Here is a 22,221-nt window from a genome sequence, read left to right as displayed (position 1 = left end):
GAAACGAGTAAGAGATTAGTACCTCTCCTGCCATCTTATCCCGTCCGTAACTGCCAGTCCAAGTGTCCCTCCTGTTGCCTCTGGCAACCGTAACTTCTGAATCCCCCACCTGGAACCCAGAAGAGCAGCTTTCCATCTGGGACTAGTATCCAAGGGCAGGCAGTGGAAATACAGCCTCCACTGTGACCTTCTACCTCCCAGTTCTGGGGGGTTTGGGCCTTTGAAATTGGCCCCAGGGAGCCACACTCTGGGGTCTGAGTGGCCAGCAGCTTCTCACTTCTGGTGGTCTGTCCTTCTTGGTCCCTCCTGAGGTCTGGATTTAGAGAGGTCAGGCAGACTCCACCTGGGAGAGCCCTGCACTTCAGCTCAGGACACGGGGAGACAGCCACACGTCTTCGGTGGGGGTGCAGTTTTGTGGCATTGAGGAATCCTCACACTGGTTCCCCACACACCCACCCACCCACTGAGTCCTTTGTGCGGGGAGCTGGGGTGGGGGGACTGGAGAACGCCTGCAGCCTCCTGCATTCCTAGACACCGACTCACTGCGCCCGCGGCCGCTGGAACAGCATAGCTGTGTGAGATGTCAGGAGGAGTTATGCTCACGGGCTCCCTGGCCCCATCTCTTTGTGGCTTGTATTTTCTTCCATCCGCACTCTGTTCATCAGATGGAAATCAGAGGGTGCAATTAGCAGATAATTTGCTAGTTCCAGACTTAATTTGGGGCCCCCTTCTTGCCCGATCGAATTACAGGGGAACATAATAGATTTTTAGTGAGAAATAGTTGGCCCTGTCGCTGGAAGAAAGAGAGCTCCCAGCTCTCTAGCTGGGCAGGCTTTTTGGTGTCCTGTGTGTTGTCCCTGCTTCCACTCCACCCCGCCTCCTCTGTGGCTCGTGTGCGGCCCCCAGGCCTGGATCCTGATCCCCTCAGGGCCAGCTCAAGAGCTTTAAACTCTAGACCCAAGGAAAACAGAGAGCCCTCTGCAACCTCACAGGGCTGAAAACGTTGAAGCTGGAAGCTATTTAGAGACCTCACCAAGGCCCAGACAGAGACAGCAGCTTGCTGAAGGCCACATAGCTAGCCCATAGTGGTAGTAACAATAGTCTTAATGATATTAGCAGCTAACATTTATCACCTCTTAATGTGTTCCAGACTCAGTGCCAAGGGCTTACGTGCAGGGCCTTGTCGCATTCAAACCCAGACAGTCTGGCTGCGGGCCCAGGCTGGGCTCCAGCAGAGCAGTGGTCGAGCTCAGCATCGGCAGCCTGGGTTCGAATCCTGGCTTCACCTCTCACGTACACAGCTGGGAGACCTTGGATTTAAAGTCTGTGTACCTCACTTCCTCCAAGAAAAGGGGGAAATCACAGCACTATCAGCTAGTGTAGGTTAAAATTCATTCACATACATAAGTGCTTCGAGCAGTACTTGGGGCAGCACTCGTCCAGCGCTCAGTCCCCGCTGGCTGCCTCGGGCTGGAGTGTGGCGTCTGTGTGGCAGGGATGCATGTGGCCGAGTTCTGCACAGATGCCAAAAGCTGGTCTCTGCTGTTGGAGGCCGTCAACAGAGTAGTTGAGTGCACTGCCTGTGGAGCAGAGGTCAGCACTCTGGACCCTTGCCTGTCTTTGTACGGCTGAAGAGTTTTATATTTTTAAATGGTTGAAGGAGGAAAGCAAAAGAATATTTTGTGACACATGAAAATTGCATGAAATTCAAATTTCAGTGTCCATAAATAAAGTTTCATTGGAACAGAGCCACATCCATTTGTTTACATTTTATAGACAGCCACTTTTGTGCTGCAGTGACAGAGTTGAGTAGCTGTGACAGAGTTGAGTATCTATGACAGAGTCTGTATTTCTGTAGGTCTGCAAAGCCTAAAATATTTGCTCTCTGGCTCTTTACAGAAAAAAATGTCTCAACCCTGACTCTTACTAGGTTGAAACCCAGCTCCCCTCCTCCAGCTGTTTGTCTTCAGGGTAGTGACACAACCCTCAGAACCTCAGTTTCATCCTCTGTTAAATGGGGGTGATAACATCTGCCTCAAATATTGGTCACTAAAGTATGACAGAACAGATGCAGGGCACTTAGCACGGGGCCTGGAATGTACTAAGTGCTCAGAAATGCTAGCTTACAGCAGGGTGCAAACACCATCTCTTATCACATTCTTTGTTATCCGTGTGCTCAATCAGTCCAGGAATGGGAAAAGGCTTTGACATCCAGCCGCCACCTTTGCCACAGGCTTTCCTGTTCGTGGTGACAGGGTAACTTCAGTGGCGAGGAGTGTGTGCCTGGTGGGAGGGAGCTGGTGTTGCTCCCTCAAGCCCAGCAGTGAGGTCTGGATGTGCCTAAGTCTTCTGCAGGCCAGGGAGGTTGGGGCTCCCCTGATGGTGGGCTCTGGTTTGGTCAGAGCAGCTGGGGCTCTTCATGCAGCCCCCATTCCAGATACCTGGCCAGTCATTCCCCACAGGCACCCTGGGCCTTGTCCTCCATCGTGCCCTGCTTTTCGGTTTGAGAAGCTTGGTTACCATGGACACAGTGGAAGAAGCACCACTGCCTGCTGAGGCCGATGGCTGGCATTCTGGAAATGAAAGAGAGAGGGGACGGGTGACCTGGCTCCAGTCCCTGTGCTCCCTTCTACCTGCAGAAGGGCTTTGAGGGAGGTGTTTCTCTTTGAATCTGCATTTAAATCCCAGCACTGCCACTGACTAATTTTCTGGCCCTGGGTAAGTTACCTAATCTCTCTGTACCTCACTTTCCTTGTTTATACCATGGAGATAATTCCCTTGTCGGAGAAATAAGAGTGTTGTATGGCGTTTACCACATGGAGAAATGGCAGGTGTCGGTTAACATTCTGGGCCTTGTTCCTAGTCTGCAGTGCAGCTCTGCCCACAGGTGGAGTAGCAGCCCCTGCTAGCAGCTCTTGGAGCTGTCCGCAAGCCAGGCAGAGGGAAGGGATGAATGGGGACCAACGCGCTAGCACTAAGTATATGCCAGCCCAGAGCAGAGAGCCCAGAGGGCAGCTTTCTCTGGACCTGCCTCCTGCCAGAGGCCCCTCTCTGGGGGTGTGGCTTGACCTGGAGCTGGTATCCTATGCTTTTCTTCACCTCTGAGCAGAGTTGCTGTCCTTGGAGTAGCTCTTCAGGCTGGGGACACTTGGGCCACATGTGCTCACCCTCTCTCCGGCCCTGCCCTTCCCTGAGCCCAGGGATGGACGCTCAGCCAGTCCTGGTCATTGTCTGCAGCGCCTGCCTGCATCCTCCCTCCAGCTCAGCTCCACCCCTTGCCTGCAAGGTCTGTTTCCTAATAGCTGCTCCAACCACACACCTCGTTCGGCGCGGAGCCCCTCCCCTTCCTCCCTCCCTCCCCCGTCAGGGGTGGGACTGGAGAAGAAGGCTAACTTGACAGCAGCGCCTCTTTCTAGCTAGCCACCGGCCCCTGCCCAGGAATGCCTCTGTGCGCATAGCCTCCGCAGAGAGGTGCTTCTCCCGAGTCCTGAGGGACCGCCCAGCTTCCGAGAACCGGGGAGGAACCCTCCCCGCCATGAGACCCTACGGGCGTCTGCCGGGGGGCAAGGGGCCCGGAGTGCTCACGCCTCTCCAGCCGCTCCGGAGGGAGAGGTGAGCGCCGGGCAGCCAGCCCACAGCCAGCGGTGCGGAGCCCTGGGCCTGTCATGGTGGCCGTCCGCTGCCGGCTGGAGGCTCTCCCAGGCGGGTTTGCAGCTGAGCGTGCTTATCTGGTGTGGGCAGAAGATGGGGAGTTACTTGTCCATCCAGGCTTACTTCACCTCCAGAGACCCCTTTCGGTGAGTTGGACTCTCAGTCCCCTGCCCCACCTCCTCTTTGGGCCCCTGGTCCTGAGGGGCGGGCAGAGGCCTCCCTGAATCTGCTTCTCGGATTTCATTTATCCTTTGACTGTGGCTTCTGTCAGGCAGGAGCCAGTAGAAGCTGCTCCCAAGTGAGCCGGGCTACCCGAGGCCCCCCCACCATGTTCTGGGAATGGTGAGGTGAGGGGTGGGCCCAGGGGGCAGCCCCAGGGGAGCTCGGGCTCTCCTTGCTTCTCTGACTCACCTGGAAGAGCCTCCAGAAGGTGCCACTGACCGGCCTGCTCTTGGTGCTACTGCTTCCGGGGAAGGAGCACAGACAGGGTGCTGTCCTTCCAGCTCTCACGTGTCTCACCTGCCAGCCGTGCCGCCTGCCCAGGAATCTGTCCCAACAAGCAGGAGAGGCAGGTTTTGCCAAACAGCATGGAAGCTGGCAAGGCCTGGGTGTGGGCAGCCTGTACACCATAGGCACTCTCATTACACACGTTTGTTCTCACCTCTGCCTCTGGCCTTTAAGGGCTTCTGCTCTCCCTGGCAAGTAAGATTGCTGGGGAAAGGCCTGGGCAGGTGAGACCTGGGCAGTTGGCTTTGGTGTGACCTATGCTCTGGGGCTAGCCCCCAGGCCTGCTGGGTCCCCAGGCCTGAGCTTCTGTGGGCCTTAGCAGAGGGAGATGTGGAAACGTTCTGTCTACCTCTGACCTGCCTTCCTTCGCTCTCTGCCCCACCCCACCTCCAACAGAAACTCCCCAGGGGGTTCTAGCCCTCTGGGTCCCTACTGAATGGAGCCATTCCTGGCTGGGGTGGGGCTTGTTTTCATTCTTTGGGAGCAGCTTGTTCCCAGGTCTGCCTCCCCTCACCAGTGGTCCTGGTCGACTCCTCCCTTCTGGCTTCCCAAGCCCGGCCCCGTGCCCAGACTTCGCTGCTGGGATACTTAGTCAGGTGGCCGTGTCCTGGGCAGAAAAAGCAGAACACCATGTGGTTTCACAGAATTACCAGCCCCTGGTGGAGTGGTGGGAAACCCCTGGGTTTGAGCAAGGGCTCGGGGACCTGGGAGGGTGGGAGCTGGTCCTCAGGGCTGACTCTGCCAAGCATCCTGCTACGCACTTTATCCCTCCGTCTCTCAACAGCCTCAAGACATTTTGTATCCCCATTTTACAGAGGCAGCAACTGGTTTCAGCAGTGTTAACTTGTGGGGTCTCTGGCCAGCCTCATCTGTCATCCTGAGTTTCCTCTCTCATCCTCAGGAGGCTGCACCTCCCCTGCCTGTACCTCACCAGGGTCGTTCTTGGGTTTGCTTTCCTCTCCCAGCAGAGAGAGAGAGCAGAAAAAGGGTCCCCATGGCTGCCTGGCATATGAAGGGATGGCAGAGGTTCTCCTTGGAAGAGCTAGTGGGAATTGATCTTGTGTTTAGGAGGCAGGTTTTACAACATGGAATCAAGATGCCAAGTGTTTAAAGCAGCCACTAGTTTAAGCCAGGGCCTCATTAATCCCTCTTCCTCTTAATCCTGAATAGGCAGCTTGGTGGGGTGGGGTTGTTCCCTTATAAGCCAGGAATGTGTGCCCCTTTTAATCTCTGGGGCCAAGACAGGAGCTAGAGAGATAATGAACTCTCAGCCTGAACCTTTGAGGGCCAGGCCACTGACACCACCCAAGTCTGCCTGTCCTTTGTCTTATTCTGCCCCACCCCCTCTGGGCAACCTGACAACCCTCCCCCCAATTCTATTTGCCCAGCTGGAGTCTGGGGACCGACTGACTGACTGACTGACTGATGTGCCATAGACCCTCTCCCCTCCCCTAGATAAGAGGCCACATTCCTGAAGCCACTTCTGAAGAGAGAGCCACACACACGCACATGGGGCTCTGTGCCCCCAGGGAGGGACCACCCAGACTTTCTGCTCTCCCAGGTAGCAGTCTAATTAGTCACCAGTGTCACTGCCTGCCCCATCCTTTATTACAGGGTGTCTTCATGGGCTGCTCTCTCATCAGGTGCCTGACCCTTTCCTGGAATTCAGTTTTCTCCTTCGCAGAGCACAGGGACTGCACTTCCTGGGCCCCTGAACACAACCCTTGCCAGGTTCTGTGGAACAAATTAAGTCCTTGACCCCAGACCTTGAACCCACAGGAGTTCTGGGGCTCTGGTTGCAAGGAGAGTGATGCAACCGGATTCCACAGGGACAAGATCGGGCGTGACCACGCACAAGGGAGGGAGGAGGGAGCAGGGATGGAGAATGATTTCTGTGCCCTGGCACCCCTGCCTGGCAGATCTCACTCAGCAGAGTGCGCCGTCTTCCTCTGGTGTGAGGGGTGAGATGCAGTTACTATGTGCGCGCAAGTAAGAGAACACCTCAAATTGGATTTTATAAAGAAGTAAATTGTGAGTAACTTTTGTCTGACATCTTTCAAGGATTTTTCTTTTTATAGATCTTCCTTTAATGCCCAACATTGACTTAATGGGTTTGGTTTACATATTGTCTCTTGAGGAAAACAAGTTCATCTTGGTGTAAAGCAACCCACATTTAACAGGAAAAACTATTCTTGACCCTGCCCAGCTTGGCAGTAACATTTGGAAGGTGCCTTAGGTCCCCTGGGATCCTTTCCCTCCTCATTCGAAAAATGAAGGACTTGAATCAGTTGAATGGTTCCCAACTGTGCAACCCATGAGGCTCCTCAGAGACACACAAGCACTTTTCAATTTTTCCCAAGTAACGAAGGCTCTATTCCTAACTGCAGTGCAACTGCGCAGATTACTTTGCAACTATAGGCTTCCTGGCTTTTGATTGGAACTGAATAACGCACTCTGGCAACACTTATTTCTTGCTGATCAGAGGCTTATTATGTATTTGGTTAGTTTTTTCAAACAGGATAATACCATATTCCATAATAATTACAACTTAACTGACAGCCTGTCTACAGGGTCTGCAGGCAGGAGAGGTAATAAAGGGGTCTGTGGTGGTAGAAGACTGGGCTCTGATGGACCAGAGTCTCGAGGGCCCTGGTCTGTCTGCCCTCCAGGGCCCGGGGGAGACTTGGCATCCCCAGGCGTGACACTCTCAGGTGAGGGCAGAGACCTGCCCAGTCTCCCATCCAGCTAGTCAGAGCTCAGAGGCAGGGCCTGGAAGAAGCTTCTCCCCAGCTGTTTTCTGCTCATTTAGGAGGCTAAGGCTGAGCATCCAACCAGGCAGTCACCAGGACATGGGAGGGCTTATTCTTTAACCTGTGCAAATTCACTGTAATAGTGGCTGTTCTGTGCTCTTACCACATAAGGTTGAAAATTTACCTGTAAACATTTGGTCTGAAGAACTTGCATGTGACTGAAGGCTGGGCCTCTATCTTATCTCACTTGGCTTCTTCCAGCACCTTGCCTTTTTGGTCTTGCACATCCTAGATGCACAGTAGCTATTTCCTAATTGGTAGGAATTGATAATAATCAATAGATTTCTAGTTGGCTAGACAAATAATTCATTTTAGGATCTTCTCTACTTCCAGAAATCTGTTTGGTTCTGGGCCAAGAAACAGGTCCCTACTGCTTGGGCGTGGGAGGGAAAGGGGTCTGTTTCCTTTCACCCTTGGTGTTCTCAAATTAAAGAGGGAGGCGGGGGAGTGGGACCTGCTGGGCACCTGCTGTTGGCCAGGCATCACGCTAGGCATTTTAATTCTCATAACCCCTTGAGATTTTATCATCACCGGTGTGCGGATGAGGAGACTGAGGCCCAGAGTCATGAAGTAACTGGCTTTCGGTGACACACATAGTAAACAGCAAAGAAAAAATATGAACCCATGCTTTGTAAGAAGTTATTTGTGAGAATCTCAGCTGATTTTTTTTTTTTAACCTGTGTGTTCCCTGCTAACTTAAAAGGCCTCAGTTTGGGTCTGAGCTGCCCATTGAACTGACCACGACGGCTCGATTCACTTTGTAGCCACCCAGGCTCCCTGTAGTGCTTGGGAAGAGTCCTGGAGGTTGTCCTCAAGGTGAGTGGGCCTCTCAGAGATCACCCCTGGCTGGGGGTTTCACTGCTCAGGAGAGTGTGGATGGCTGATGCCTCAGCCCTGGGGTCTGGGCTCCAGCACCAGTCCCACCACCTCCAGGCTGGATGCTCCCAGGCCTGCAGCCTGGGCAGACATTGACCTTCACTTGGAACTTTCAAAAACTGAAAGCTGGAAATAAGCTTCGACTTTGGGGAGAACATATTGTGGCCATCGCCCCTGAGAACTTGAGGTGGGATTTTTTTTTTTTTTTGCAGTGGTTTCTTATTATGGTATAGTTGACGTACAACGTTATATAGGTTTCAGGTGCACAACATAGTGATTCACGATTTTTAAAGGTTATATCCCATTTATAGTTATTATAAAATAGTGCCTGTATATATTCCCTGTGTTGTACAATGTAAGTGGGATTTTTTTTTTGAGTCGCACCTCGCATTTCCAGAGTGTATTTTGGATTCTTTTCTTAAAAGGGCGGAGACCACTGTGGACTAAGTGGAGGAGAAGAGTCCTCGTGCATTTAACATGGGTACTTGGGCTTAAGGAGCAGCGTCACCAGGTGTTAAGTGCTCAAGGGGCGTGTGCTTTCAGGGCTCCGGCTGAGTGGGGGTGTGCATCACACGGGGGATGTCGTGCCGTCAGTGGAAACGGCTTCACAGACAAGCACACGTTTGTTCAGATTCCAGCTCCATGGTGTGTGTATTGGGCGACTTTCCAGAAGTGACTTGACTCTAATTTCAGTCTTCTAGTCTGTGAAACAGGGATGATCCTGTCACCTTAGGGGTATGGTTGGAATTAGAGCTCACATAAGTAGACACCTCATGCAGCGCCCAGACTATGGTTAGCAGTTGTGGAACAGTAGCCGTTGTTAATATCTGAGCTGAGACTCTGGGTCTGCCCGGCAACTTCTCCAGGGGCCTGGAATCACTTGTGTTCTGTGACAGAGCAGCCTGGGGACCCGCAGCCAGTCCTTCCATCAGCTGTTCACCTTCCTGCTCTTCAGGGACACTGGCGGCCGGCTCTGGCTTTGCCCTTGAGACATTCCTTGACACAGACGTGTGTCTTGGGGGGTGTCGCTCTCCAGCCAGGTGTTCCTCGCAGGAGGCTGGCGTGGCTCTCCTGCGTGCCTGCACTTGCTCCTCTCTGGGCCTGGCTGGGGCAACAAAAGCAGGATATTGGCAGTGGAAAGGAGGACATGTTCTGGTGCTCCCGGGCCCTGCAGCGCACATACCATCCCGAGGGTGTGACAGGGCCCAGGCCTATAGTTCGGTGCAGGTGTGTCTTCACCAGCTTTTCTCCCCTGCAGCCAGGAGAAGGACGGGTCCCGGTGACCTGAGCCATAGAACCCCCATGCTCCCACCTGGACTGCTGGTTTGCCACTCCCACCATTTTCAGTTTAGAAACATGTGCTAAGAGCTTACTCTGCCAGGCCCGTTACGAGGTACTAAGTCTACCAGGAGTGAGAGGGATGCTGTCCTGTCCTCAGGGAGCGCTCAGTGTGGTGAAGGAGGAAGACAGGTGGTCAGGCGCTTTCAGTGAGAAGGTGGGAGGCAGGAAGGAAGCCCCTGCTTCTAGTGCCAGCCCTCTGCCAGGCACCTACAGCCACCCAGAACCAAATTTAGTCCTTCCTGCTACCCTCAGAGTCGGTGGTCATGTTGCCATTTCACAAATGAGGAGTGAAGCAGCTGGCCCTGGATCACTTAGGTGGGAAGTGGTGCTGGGATTTGAGCCTTGGATCGTCCAGGGGAAAGTCTTTGTCTCATTCTCTCATTTATAGGTGGGAAAAGTGGGTCCAGAGAGGGAAAGGGGCTTGTCCAGGGGCATGTAGTTCCCAAGAACTTGAACCCAGGTCTCTCTCCTCCCGCTTCAGAGCTCATCCAGCCTTTACGTTGAAAGGAGTTTGAGCTGCGTGCCCGGGACAGGTCTTCCCGTCCGCCTCCTGTAACTCGTGGTTCTTGCTTAATCATTCTGGGCACTTCATACCCATACTTGTCACGCCAGACCCGGCTCTTAGGACCCTGAGGTTCAGCATCAAAAGGACAAGTGGGAGGTGCTGCAGGGTGGGAGTGGCCCCTGGCAGAAGCCCCATCATGGCCTCTCACCTTGCATTGTTAATTAAGTACTGTGTAGACTTTCTCTTCCCCAACTCTTTATAAGCTCTTGGAAAATGGAGTAGGGCAGTTTATATAATCTGTCTTTTCTCTCTGTAGTGCCTGCCAAGTTACTATAATAATACACTTGCCTGGCCCTTCATAGTTTGCAAAGGGCTTTCCTGATATATTAACTTACTTAGTCTTCACAGTGGCTCTCTGTACTGGATACTGTTAGTCACATTTTGTCAGTGAGGAAAAGCTATGGAGAGAGGCTGTCCAGAAGCCACCCAGCTAGTGGCAGTAAGTGGCCAGGAATGTAGCTTCCATTATCACCATCATCTTTCATAGTAGTTCACACTTACCAACCTGCTACTGCGCTGGGCCTTTCATGTAAAGTACCTATACTCTAATACACGTCATTTCACGTTCACTTTACAGATAAGGAAACTGGGTCAGAGAAGTGCAGTAACTTGCCCAAGATGACATAACTAGTAAGTGGCAGGGTCAGGATTCCGACAAAGAGGCAGCTCCACCCTGCCTCTCAGGAGCAAGGATATGGGCGGCGTGGGCGGTGCGAGGCCCTGACGACAAGAATGGACAGTCTGCTAACAAGGAGGAAAGGGGTGGGATGGGCCCAGTGGGTGTCAGGATCAGACGTGAGGAGGAGCGTATCTGTGCAAATGTGGCCCGAGACCAGCCCAGCTTGACCCAGGGTGACCGGTGGAGAGAGGAGCTGGGGCTAACGTGCACGTCTTGCACAGTGCTAATGGAGTTTTGTTCCCTCCCTGATATTTTATTTTGAAAAATTTTCAAATACATAGAAAAGTTGAAAGAATAGTTCAAAGAACACCTTCACCTAGATTCATCATTGGTTAACTTTAAGCCACTTTATCTATACACAGACACACACACTGTGTTTTATTCATTTATTTTTTACTGAACTGTTTAAGTTGCAGGTATCTTGACTTTCCCCTTAATTATTACTTTAATATTTTTTCTACGAATTCTTCTATATAATCAAAGTATTATCACACCTAAGAAAATTAACAGTAATTTCACAGCATAATCTAATGTATAGTCCAAATTCAGATTTCCTTAGATATTCCCAAAATGTTACTCATGGCTACTTTCTTTTTCAATCCAGAATCGAGTCCAAGGTGTAGGTATCGCATTTGGTTTCTGTGTCTCTAGGCTTTTTTAATCCCTGTGCCTTAACCCCATGACATCCCATAACATTAGCTCTTCGGAAGAGTCAAGACCAGTTGTCTTATACAGTGACCCGCCCCCTTCTGGATTTGCCTGATTGTTTCTTTATGCTTAACATACTTTTCTCAAGAATGCTGCATCAGTAATGCTGTGGGTAGTGGGCGGGTTTTGAAGAGTGGAGGTGACTAAGCTTCTTTGGTTCATCGCGATATCTGTCTAGACCAGAAGTTCTTAACTGGGGCCATGAGTAGGCTTCAATCCTTGACACACAGGTGCCCCATAACCTAAATTGTATGCACATCTTCCTTGTATGTGCATTTTTCTGGGAGAGGCTTCTTGGCTGTTAATTAGATTCTCAAAGGGCTTCAAGACTCAGAAAGGTTGAGGAACGCTGGTCTGCAGCTGAGGCAGGTGGGACAGAGCTGATTTCTAGGGTCCTGTTCCCTCCTCCAACTGGCCTCCTTTAAGAAGATAGCAGCAAACTGTGCCTTTCCCCTATCCTGGCTTTGGCTCAGATGGAGGTGTCTCCACTGTATCGTTAGGCCTGGGAACCAGGGGTAGCCTGTGTAGCCTCGTTCCAAGGATCCAGGAGGGTTTCTGTTCCTGTTTTCCTTTCAGGTGTTCAGAATGCCAGGATTCCCTCACCAACTGGTACTACGAGAAGGATGGCAAGCTTTACTGCCACAAGGACTACTGGGGGAAGTTTGGGGAGTTCTGCCACGGGTGCTCTCTGCTGATGACAGGGCCCGTCATGGTGAGTGAGCCCCCCCACCCCGCCCTCCTGGTCACCGGAGCCCACTGCCAGTGCCTCCTGTTTCCCACGGCCATTCACCTCTGGTCCTCCCATCAGCTGAGGTCACTCCCTTTATTTATTCAATCACTTAACAGATGTTTCCTTAGCACCTAGTAAGTGCCAGGTAAGCCCTTTCCCTCAAAGACTTAACAGTTCAGTGTTGGGGTAGATGAGGAAGCAGGCAGGGAGGGAGGAGCCACAGTACAATGGGACAAGGGCCTTAAAGGGGGGTGTTCCAGGTCGATGAGAGGAGGCTATACCTAAGATGTGTCCCATGAATCAGAAAAGGAGACCCTGGAATGGGCTGGCCAAGGGAGGAGGTTCCTCCTCCCCTTCCTGCTCCTAAGGGCTCTAAATCTAGTCACAGACCTGCCAGCCCTGTGTTGGAGGAACTGGGAGCGTTTCTAGTCGGGGCGGTTACTTCCCTGTTTCCATGGCTGAGACCAAAAGAGCTTTTTGCAGTCTCCGCAATGACAGGGAGGCAGCAATCTAACACTTTCTCTGGAAGACGTAGGGCAGGGAGTGCAAAGGTAGATTACGACTAGGGTCTGTAGACCCTTGATGGGATGTCCCTCACCCACCCACCCCTACCTTCGCTCCAGCAACAGTGACAACTCACTTCCTCCGTCTGTCCACCCTTTTCCCCACCTGCTCACAGGTGGCTGGGGAGTTCAAGTACCACCCAGAGTGCTTCGCTTGTATGAGCTGCAAGGTGATCATTGAAGATGGGGATGCGTACGCCCTGGTGCAGCACGCCAGCCTCTATTGGTAAGATCGGCCCTTTGTCCACCCTTCCCTGCAAGAGTGACTGAGAGAAGGGGGCAAATGGCAGTGTGCGCTGGGCAGAAAGACTGCCGGGGGGTCAGCACTCTTCACCGGCTCTGAAAGCTGCAAGCAAGACGATTAAAGTCTCTCTGCCCTGTGTCCTACTGTGAGAATAAGGCCACTGCTCCGCTTCCTCCCAGAGGGGCAGAATGACTGGGAGGGGGCTCTTGGAGACAGACCCCAGGACATACAGGCAGAGGCCCAGTTCTCCTCGTGAGGCAGAGGCAGGGTGAGGAGAACCCAGGCCCTCTCACCCCAGGTGCTAGTCCGCTCCAGAGAGCCCAGGCAGCTTTCTGAGTGGCCTGCTGGAATCTCAGCAAGGACGGTGATTGTGGGGCTATGGATATTATTGCTTGAAGCCATGGGGTTGCTGGGGGCTTCAAGGCGGGGCTTCAGGATCTCAGCCCCCTTTTTGCTCCTCCCCACAGCGGGAAATGCCACAATGAGGTGGTGCTGGCCCCCATGTTTGAGAGGCTATCCACAGAGTCTGTCCAGGACCAGCTGCCCTACTCCGTCACACACATCTCCATGCCGGCCACCACGGAGGGCAGGCGGGGCTTCTCCGTGTCCGTGGAGAGTGCCTGCTCCAACTATGCCACCACTGTGCAAGTAAAAGAGTGAGTGTCCTGAGACCCCCGAGGCGGGGCTCCCTGAGGGGCTGAGAACTCCAGAGTCTCAGCAGAGCTCCCCGCATCCCCACCTCTGCTCTTCCTCCTGGGCTCACTGTGCCATCACCGCACCCAGGCCTTGACACTTACTTACTGTTCTCCCTGCCTGGGCTGCCTCCCACCAGATGCTTAACGGCAGAATCACTCACCTTTCTCTTGCCAAGTTCTAGATCACATTTGCTCTTTGAAATTGTCTGGCTTGATTATGCGTATTAGTTTGTTTATCATCTGTCCTCCCCACGAATTCCTTCCAGAACTTGGTCTTGTTCAATACTTGTTCAGGGCCTGAAACAGTGCCCAGCATACAGTGGTGTGCGTAGACTATTGTTTCGTTGGTTGAGTGAATGAATGGAGGAAGGAGGAGAAAGAGACTAAGATTCCATCCTAGGTCCAGTTCAGTCACCTGATGGGAAAGGAGTCTGTCCATCTCATACCAGTCACAAGGCACATATGGCTGCCGACCCTGCAGACTGTGGTCGTGCACTTGCTCCATGCAGGCAGGCACTGGGTGTTTGCAGTAGAGGTGGGAGGTGCTAGGGTCAGGGAGGTCCAGAGGAGGAAGGTCTGTGCTAAAGCCTCGTCAGGTGAAGAGGGGAGGGAATCATGTTCAAGGCAGAGGTGGGAGTCTGTGGCTATGTCTAGTGTAGACTGGGCATTTAAGAGTAGCCAGAGCGGAGACTGTTAAGTGACAGGTTGCCTGGCTTATGAAGACTTTTGGCAGGTTTGTTGAGGGATTTAAACAAGGTGATGCAACCAGGTCAGCATTTTTGAAGGATCACTGGTGTGGAAGTGGGGCGGGAGAGGAGCAAGCCTAGAGTGTAGAGACCAGTTAAGAGGCTGTTGCAAGGTGCCAGCAAGAGATGTTGGTGACTCTGGTGATGGATGATTCTTCAAGGTGATGAACATTGGCAGGCAGTGAGGGAACTCCAGATGGGGAGGGTGATGTCCAAGTTTCTGGCTTAGGCCAGTGGGTGAGTGTGGATGCCCTATGAAAGGTGTGACCTTTCCCTGTGAGTGGCCTGGGCCTTGGAGGTCAGGAGGGGCCTGGGGCCTGGTAAGCCCTCCCTGCACAAGTGAAATTGCTCAGGCACTTTTTTAAGATGCCTTCACCCTGCCTCAACTCTTGTCTGGCCCAGGGTCAACCGGATGCACATCAGTCCCAACAACCGCAATGCCATTCACCCCGGGGACCGCATCTTGGAGATCAACGGGATCCCCGTCCGCACACTCCGAGTGGAGGAGGTATGTGTGGGTGGGACAGGGAGCAGACCTTCTGGGAGATCAGGCCATGGCCCTTACCTTTCCCCAGCTCAGGTCTGTCTTGGTCTTGCCACTGAGCCTGTGACCACTGGTGACTTCCTGTGTCAGCCTGGCACGTCCCCCGTGTGGTGACTGGCAGCTGGAGGCCACACCGTTTGGGTCGTCTGGGCTGAGGGTGGGTGACCTGCAATGGGCCACCCTATGCGACCAGCCTGACACTGCTCTTGGCCACAGGTGGAAGATGCAATTAACCAGACAAGCCAGACACTTCAGCTCTTGATTGAACATGACCCTGTCTCCCAGCGCCTGGACCAGCTGCGGCTGGATGCACGGCTCTCCCCACACATGCAGGATGCTGGGCACTCCCACTCCCTCAGCACCCTGGACACCAAGGAGAATCTGGAAGGGACGCTGAGGAGACGCTCTCTGAGGTGCCACCTCTCACCCCGGCCCTGCTCTGTTGCCCACAGATGAGGTGGAGCTGCCTTTCGGAGGCCAGCAGAGCTAGGAGGGAAACCAGCTGGCTAGGGACAGACTTCGAGAATTGTGCTGACCCAGCTTCCCCCAACCCCCGGGATCACAGTTCGTAGCCAGGGCCTGTGTGCGATCTGACCCAGCGGTCTGCCAGGTTTCCCTAGAAACCGGAGGGTCATGCTCTCACTGAACTCAGCCGGATGGAAGGCAGCAACACTGGACCCCACAGGACAGCATGACCTGTGAGGGAAGCACGGGGCACAGGCTGGAGAAGGGGCACAGTTAGGATTAGTATATAAATAAGGGTGTGGAAAACTACAAAGTAGGGGGTGAATGCAAATTGTTTTAGGTTTAAGGGACTAGCCTCCAAAACCCTGAGTTGTCCAAGTCCAGTGGGGGCCATCGCCTGGGTGCAGGTGCCAGGCAGGGAGCCTGAAGAACAAGAGGCCCCCAGGGCTCTGGAGGCAGACATCTCGCACCCAGACCGCACCTTCTAGCCGAGACCCTCCCTGCACAGGCCCCTGCACTTCTGCAAGCCTGTTTCTGCATCTGTGAAGTGGAGCTACCGGGTAAAAGTGGCTGTCTCCCCAGTTACGTGAGGGTTCAGTGTGGAAAAGGATGCAGAGCAGCGCAGGCTGGCCCAGGGTCAGTGCCCAGTAACATGAGGTGTCTGAGGTTTCTCTGGGAATCAGGTTCTTTATCCGCCCTCTCGACTGAACAGGCTGCATATCACTCAGGCCCTCTTGGCTGGAATCTGCTGGAAACGGCCCTCCCCACAGGTTGCTCCTGTCACCCCTGGGCTGCTGGCTTGGCCTCAGCATGAGTGAGCTGCTGGAGGCTGGGCGCCAGGGGATAAAGAAGGCCTTGAAGACGGAAGATGGGGGTGGGTGGCCAGAGAGCTGCTCAGATGTCTGGAGGGCCATCGTGCAGGAGAGCAGGCAGCTCACCTCATGTGCTCCGGTGGGCACGGTTGGCCCAGAGAGAAGTTTGTAGGGCTGCAGTTAACCTGCAGACCTGTGGATTCAACCTTCTTGTCCTTTCTCCAAGAAGCCAAAGTGACAGTCACCAGCAATTACTATTACTGGCTGCTTTTAGAATGTCATAAACTGGGGCATGGGGTGTATAGCTCAGTGGTAGAGCACATGCTTGGTGTGCACGAGGTCATGGGTTCAATCCCCAGTACCTCCGTTAATGGGAAAAAAAGAAAAAAGAAAGATAATGTCATACACATACTGCCTTTATTGCTATAAAAATCATACACGGTTGTTATTTTAAAATTCGGGAAATGCAGACAGGTACTACAAAAGACCAGCAGAATACCCGAAGTCCCATCTGTGTTTGGATGGTGGTAGGCTGTCGCTCTAAACTGGTCGGGGCCTGGAATCAGGCGGACCTGGAAGGTGGTGGGTTTCCATCGATAGTGCTGTCAGCTTGTAGAGTCTAGTCCTTTGTTCGGTTGAGAAGGACTCAGGGTTCTGGCTCAGAGTGTGACTCACTATGCTTAGACCACAGCGCCTGCAGCCCCAGACTGCACACCTGTCTGATGTTGGACTCCCCTCCCCATCACAGCACCTGAACTACAGACATAGGGATGGACAGTTCCTGCCCCAGGCTCTCCTGGCAGGTCTCTTGAGGGCTGCCCTGTGCTTACCCCCGTCTTTCCTTCTCCTCAGGCGCAGCAACAGCATCTCCAAATCCCCTGGCCCCAGCTCCCCAAAGGAGCCCCTCCTGCTCAGCCGTGACATCAGCCGCTCGGAGTCTCTCCGCTGCTCCAGCAGCTACTCACAGCAAATCTTCCGGCCATGCGACCTGATCCACGGGGAGGTCCTGGGGAAGGGCTTCTTTGGGCAGGCCATCAAGGTGAGCACAGGCCGCCGCTCTGTCCCTCTGCCTCCCAGCCTGCCTTCTTTTAGGGACTTCTCATCACCTGACGCCCTGTGGGCACCAGGCCTCCCTGCCATCTGGAGGTGATGGTGGGAGGGCCGCACCCTTGCCCTCTCAGACCTCCTAAGGGCAGCATTGCTGCTGAAGTGAGCTTGGACTGGGAGCCCCGGGTGGGGACAGGCTTGCCCATGGCCCTCCCACCTCCAGTCAGTGGGTGTTTTTAGGTGCCCAGAGGCCTTGGTGCTGGGAGTGGCTCCTGCCTCCCTGCTGAACAGTCTTGGGGACTAACCTCTCTCTCTTTCTCTCCTCCTCCTCCTCTGCTGAGAGCTGGGAGGGGGGGTCAGGTAAGCTGTGTGTCTCAGCCTTCGGGGCAGTGGGGCTGGAACGCTCACCCCCGACCCACCCAGCTCCCTGGTGCATGTCTGTGGCACTGACCCTCCTGCCCCCAGATTTCTTTTCCCCCAAGGGACTCGCTCCTGTGTCAGGTGACCAGAGCCCCTGCTTGGCTTGGCAGCATCCCCTCCTGTCTCCTCCCACACTTCCCTCTTCTGGATTCTCACTTCTCTGTGCATGCCCAGTGCTCCAGGGAAGAGGGTGTGCTCCCCTCTGAGTCCCCTGTGGCCGTGCTGTGTCCTTCACACATGGACTGTCAGTCTGATCTGGCCATTTACTTCAGTGTGTCCTCCAGGGCGTGTGATGGCCAGTTGCATAGATTTTCACACAGTTGCCCAGAACTGCCTCCGGTCTCTAACGGTCGCCCTCCTTTTAGGTGACACACAAAGCCACAGGCAAAGTGATGGTTATGAAGGAGTTAATTCGGTGTGATGAGGAAACACAGAAGACTTTTCTGACTGAGGTAAGAGGAGGAGGGTAAGGAGTCTGATGTCACTGTTAGGGGAGGAAAGATCTTATATACTAAATAACAGTTTCAAGAGGAAATTTAGTTTGGAGCCATGTTCTTAAGGCTGAGCAGAAACATCCCTAGAGGAATGTCCCTGCCCTCTGTAAATGACACCATGATTATTTGTGCAAAGAACACTTAGTAAAGACAGCACAAGCTGGGTGCAATGAGATGGGGTCAGAGGAGCTCACCGAGTAGTGGGTGATGGACGTGAAAACAGACCAGTTTAGCACAGCCTGACGCTGTGATACCACCTGAACACCCTGCTGAGGGAACCTGCAGTGGAGCCCCCAGAACTGACCCCCTTGAGCGTCGACATGGTTTTCACCGCCTCTCCAGGTGCTCTGTTGGGTGCTGCCCTTCAGGCCTTCATTCCACTCTTGGGCCCTCCCACTCTAATTCCCCCCATGCAGTTCCTAGACAGGCAGGATCCCAAGGGTGCAGCCTGGGAGGCGTCCCCATCCACGTGGAGGTGTTCTTCCCCTTCACGTAAGCTAGGAGGTGGGAGGGGTGGGTGACATTTGTCAAGCTGACTGCCTGGAGGGAAGGGGTGAGGAGCCAGCCCAGTGGGGAGAAGCCGCCCAGCCTCCTTGGCTCCCCCACCCCCCAGGTGAAGGTGATGCGCAGCCTGGACCACCCCAACGTACTCAAGTTCATCGGCGTGCTGTACAAGGACAAGAAGCTGAACCTGCTGACAGAGTACATCGAGGGGGGCACGCTTAAAGACTTCCTGCGCAGTGTGGTGAGCATGGCGCCCCGGAGTCCCCACAGCTGTGGGTTGTTGGTGGGACACCTGTGTCACCACTACTCTGGACCCGCAGGGCAGAGAGGCCTGCTGCTTTGCCTGCAGAGGGCTGTGCTGGGCGAGACTGGGCACAGGCAGGGAGGGGTTACTGGAAGATCATGGCCCAGGGGGCCTGGACACAAGTAGGTCGGGGCCCAGTAGCCTCTGATGGGCCCCCCCCCTTCTTGCAGGATCCGTTCCCCTGGCAGCAGAAGGTCAGATTTGCCAAAGGCATCGCCTCTGGAATGGTGAGTCCTGCCAACAACACTGCCGGCGGGGGTTGGGGGATCTGGAGTAGGGGATCGGGAGAGGTACAAGGATTGCAGGCAGGCACTGAAAGGCAGAGATCCCCTCATCCTGGGCAGCCTGCAGGGCTGGGTCATTCAGCAGCCATTTACTGAGCTTCTCTCTGTGCCAATGAGATTGCCCCTGGTTGACTATCCTCAGTTCACAACTCTGCTCTCAAAGAATTCCAAATCTTCAAGGGCAAACAGGGCACAGGAGAGGCAAGCTAGCCCGGGGTGGCCTGGCTCTGCTGTCAAGGGGTGTCCGGCTGCTGAGGGCCCTTGAAGCAAGCAGACAAACCCACCACCTAGGAACTCAGAGACGGGGAAATGCACTCTGGTTGATCCCTGAAGGATGGGTCAGAATTGGATGAAAGTTCCTCTTAGCAGAGAGGCCCAAGGTTGGGGTGATGGCAGCAGCAAAGAGCTAGGAGGAGAGAGGAGGAAATCCCTGTTGTAGCTGGGGAAAGATGACACTGGTCACAGTGACAACTGCCAAGTGCGTTCTCCATGCCAGGCACTGAGCTGAGGGACCAGTGCTCCCCACCACAGCCCTGGTCCAGGCGAGAAGCTGAGGCTGGACGGGGCGGAGCTCGGAGCTTGGGCCAGTCTCTCTGACCTCTAGCCTGAAATGTTAATCCCTGCTCTTCACATGAGTTTCTCGAAGACAGTGTTAGACTCGTGAAGATCCCTGTGTTTTAAGCTGAGGAGTCTGGACTTTATTCAGGAAGCCAAAAGACAAATATAAAAGTTTTTAGGCAAGGAAGTTTTGTGACCAGAGCTGTGTTATTTCAAAGATGACTCTAGTGCGGTCAGTAAGTTGGGGTGGTGTTGGTGAATTCAGGGCAGGGAGACCTGGGTTGAGGGCTCATGAAACATTTGGGGTTTCTGAATTACAGTACGGCTGTGGAGCCCGGAGACCGGGAGGCACAGTGGGTCAGAATGGATGCTGGTCAGTAGTGAGGGATCAGAGGTGGGGGGAGGAGGAGCTAGTGGGGCTTGAGGTGCCTAGAAGAATGGAGGTGTGGCTTACCAGACTTGGCGAGGTGGCAGTGATGACAGGTTTGGGAAGTGCTAGGTGTCCACTGAGGCTGATGGGGGGGGGGGGGTTCACGGGGTCAGCAGTGACAAGAAGGGGCTTTGAGAGGGGTTGACGTCGAGGAGGCTGGAGGTAAAGGCAGACACCCAGCCGCTGGAGGGGCACATGGGAGAGGTGTGGGCAGCCTTTGAGGAGGAGGTGGCCGGCAGGTCAGGAAGCACACCCTGGGCCTTCGAGCAGCTCTAGGAGCCCCAGGGGTGGTAGCGGTGTTACAGGGGCTGGGGAGGGGGAGTGGCTCCTTCCACATTTGCTGGGGAAGCGAAGAGAACAAAATAGGAAGCAGCTCTGGGGTGGCAGGAGCCAGAGGTGCAGGCCTGGAGCCAGGACTAGCAAATGGAGACTAGTTGGGAAACATTTGAGTAGAAAGGGGTAGAGGTTAACGTGTAGACAGAGAGCGAGGACTAGGGTGGGGGGATGTCAGGAGCAGGGCCAGCCGGACCAGGAGGAGGTCACTTTTTCCTCTGCAGCAAGGATCCAGGGTGGCTGAAGCCAGAGACTGGGGTGAGGGTGGGAGGGAGGGGCAGACATAGTGCATCCCACTGGCCTGGATCTAAGTAAAGTGGGTAGAAGGGGTGGGGCCCACGAGGGCCAGGGCCTGGTGGAGTTGAACACTTCAGGAGAGCAGCCTCTGGGTTGGGGTCCATGAACAGAGGTGGGCAGGCAATGGCAGCAAGGAGAGAGAGAAACCCAGGCGGCCTTGGCTTTCTGTCAGCATTGGGACAAGGGTGTGACACAGGAGCGCTCTGGAGTCCGGGGTTGGGTTCTGCATCTGGTATAGACGGCCTGGGAAGAGACGCATTCTGTGCCCCCAGCTTTGGAGTCAGCGTCTGGTTGACTTACTGGCCATCGACCTCACTCCTACTTCCGTTCCAGGCCTATTTGCATTCCATGTGCATCATCCACCGGGACCTGAACTCGCACAACTGCCTCATCAAGCTGGTACGTCCCACCTGGCTTCCTTATCACTAGGGAGACTGGCTGTCCTGTCCCCTCTTGCTTTAGACCAGGGGCAGTGCCTACGGCCCCCATCCCACCCTTCCTGCTACTCTGATGCCCTCCCCTGTCTCCTAGGGGCTCCCTAACACATGCAGATGAATTCTACCTCCTCCAGTAGCACCTCTGAAATTCTTTGTCTAGAAGGGACTTCAGAGCCCTGTCACTTTTCCTCATTTTGCCCTGTGACAGTCCTGTAAAAGCAGCTCACTGAGGACCACGTTTTACAGCTGTGTGTGGCATCATTTTACCTGAAGCCTCAGCCTGAGGCCACAGAGCTAATAAATGTACAGTGACTGGTTTGGGGCCAGCATTCCTCCTGCTAGCCGGTCAGCTCTGGTTGCTAGTGTTGTTACTCCTCCTGTTGACTCGCAGCGTAGCTTCCTGGGTGTCCACTCGCTGGCCCTGGCTGTGCCCTCTGGACTCACACCAAACAATCTTAATCCCTTTTCCACATGACTGCCTTGTAGCTATTTGAAGAGCTTATCTCGCCCACACCCCCCCCCCCCCCCCCCGCTGAATGCCACCACCTTGTCTTTTTCTGTCTTATCCTGGTTCCAGCCGTGGCCTTAAATCTTTCTGGGAACAAGGCAGGATGAGAAAAACTAAACAAAAGAAATCCTCTGTCCTGCCTCTGAGTTCCACTCTTTAACTAACGTGGAGCCCCACCTTCCAGTCTCCCGAGGAAGCATTCGCTGAGACTCTCCTTTGCCACATGCCATTTCTCCCCTTCTCAGTGGCTTCTTTCGGAAATGTCCCCCCAAGTCCTGACCTGGCCCTTGTCCTACCAGGACAAGACGGTGGTGGTGGCAGACTTTGGGCTGTCACGGCTCATAGTTGAGGAGAGAAAAAAGCCCCCAGTGGAGAAGGCTGCCACCAAGAGACGTACCTTGCGCAAGAGTGACCGCAAGAAGCGCTACACGGTAGTGGGGAACCCCTACTGGATGGCCCCCGAGATGCTGAACGGTGAGTCCTGACTCCCTGCGGGGGACGTGGGGCCACATCTCGCCCACAGAGTCCTGGGAGCTCCCGGGAGGTCTGTGAGGCATAGGGCCAGGTACCCAGCTGAGGGCTGGATGGTTTTTGTCCCCTGCTGGACAGGACCTCACAGTCTCCTCCCTCCCTGAGCTCAGGTCTGTGAGCCAGCCAGGGCCGCATCCT

At 54.2% G+C, this 22,221-nt stretch overlaps 1 protein-coding gene and 1 non-coding gene across 3 annotated transcripts in view; both read left to right on the top strand.

The window, feature by feature from the left end:
• The window catches only part of LIMK2 (LIM domain kinase 2), a 51,975-nt gene that overhangs the window by 23,621 nt on the left and 6,133 nt on the right, over window positions 1-22,221 (top strand). The window contains exons 1-12 of one of the 2 annotated variants that reach the window (XM_006218037.4): window positions 3,374-3,797; window positions 11,714-11,849; window positions 12,547-12,656; window positions 13,142-13,330; window positions 14,518-14,623; window positions 14,876-15,072; window positions 16,789-16,975; window positions 17,769-17,855; window positions 18,511-18,642; window positions 18,876-18,932; window positions 20,941-21,006; window positions 21,852-22,026. In XM_006218037.4, coding sequence (XP_006218099.1) covers window positions 3,745-3,797; window positions 11,714-11,849; window positions 12,547-12,656; window positions 13,142-13,330; window positions 14,518-14,623; window positions 14,876-15,072; window positions 16,789-16,975; window positions 17,769-17,855; window positions 18,511-18,642; window positions 18,876-18,932; window positions 20,941-21,006; window positions 21,852-22,026 — 1,495 coding nt within the window. In that variant the 5' untranslated portion in view covers window positions 3,374-3,744. Of the gene's footprint in view, window positions 1-3,373; window positions 3,798-11,713; window positions 11,850-12,546; window positions 12,657-13,141; window positions 13,331-14,517; window positions 14,624-14,875; window positions 15,073-16,788; window positions 16,976-17,768; window positions 17,856-18,510; window positions 18,643-18,875; window positions 18,933-20,940; window positions 21,007-21,851; window positions 22,027-22,221 lie in introns of those variants that run through there. The other variant, XM_006218036.4, reaches the window with a different exon arrangement.
• TRNAT-GGU (transfer RNA threonine (anticodon GGU)) lies at window positions 16,231-16,303 on the top strand. Its single transcript has one exon. It is a non-coding gene; the product is annotated as a tRNA-Thr (tRNA).

This window comes from Vicugna pacos, chromosome 32 (assembly GCF_048564905.1).
Source record: "Vicugna pacos chromosome 32, VicPac4, whole genome shotgun sequence".
Taxonomy (NCBI): domain Eukaryota; kingdom Metazoa; phylum Chordata; class Mammalia; order Artiodactyla; family Camelidae; genus Vicugna; species Vicugna pacos.
The sequence above is the reverse complement of the archived record's forward strand: the minus strand, read 5'-3'. Positions and strand labels throughout refer to the sequence as shown.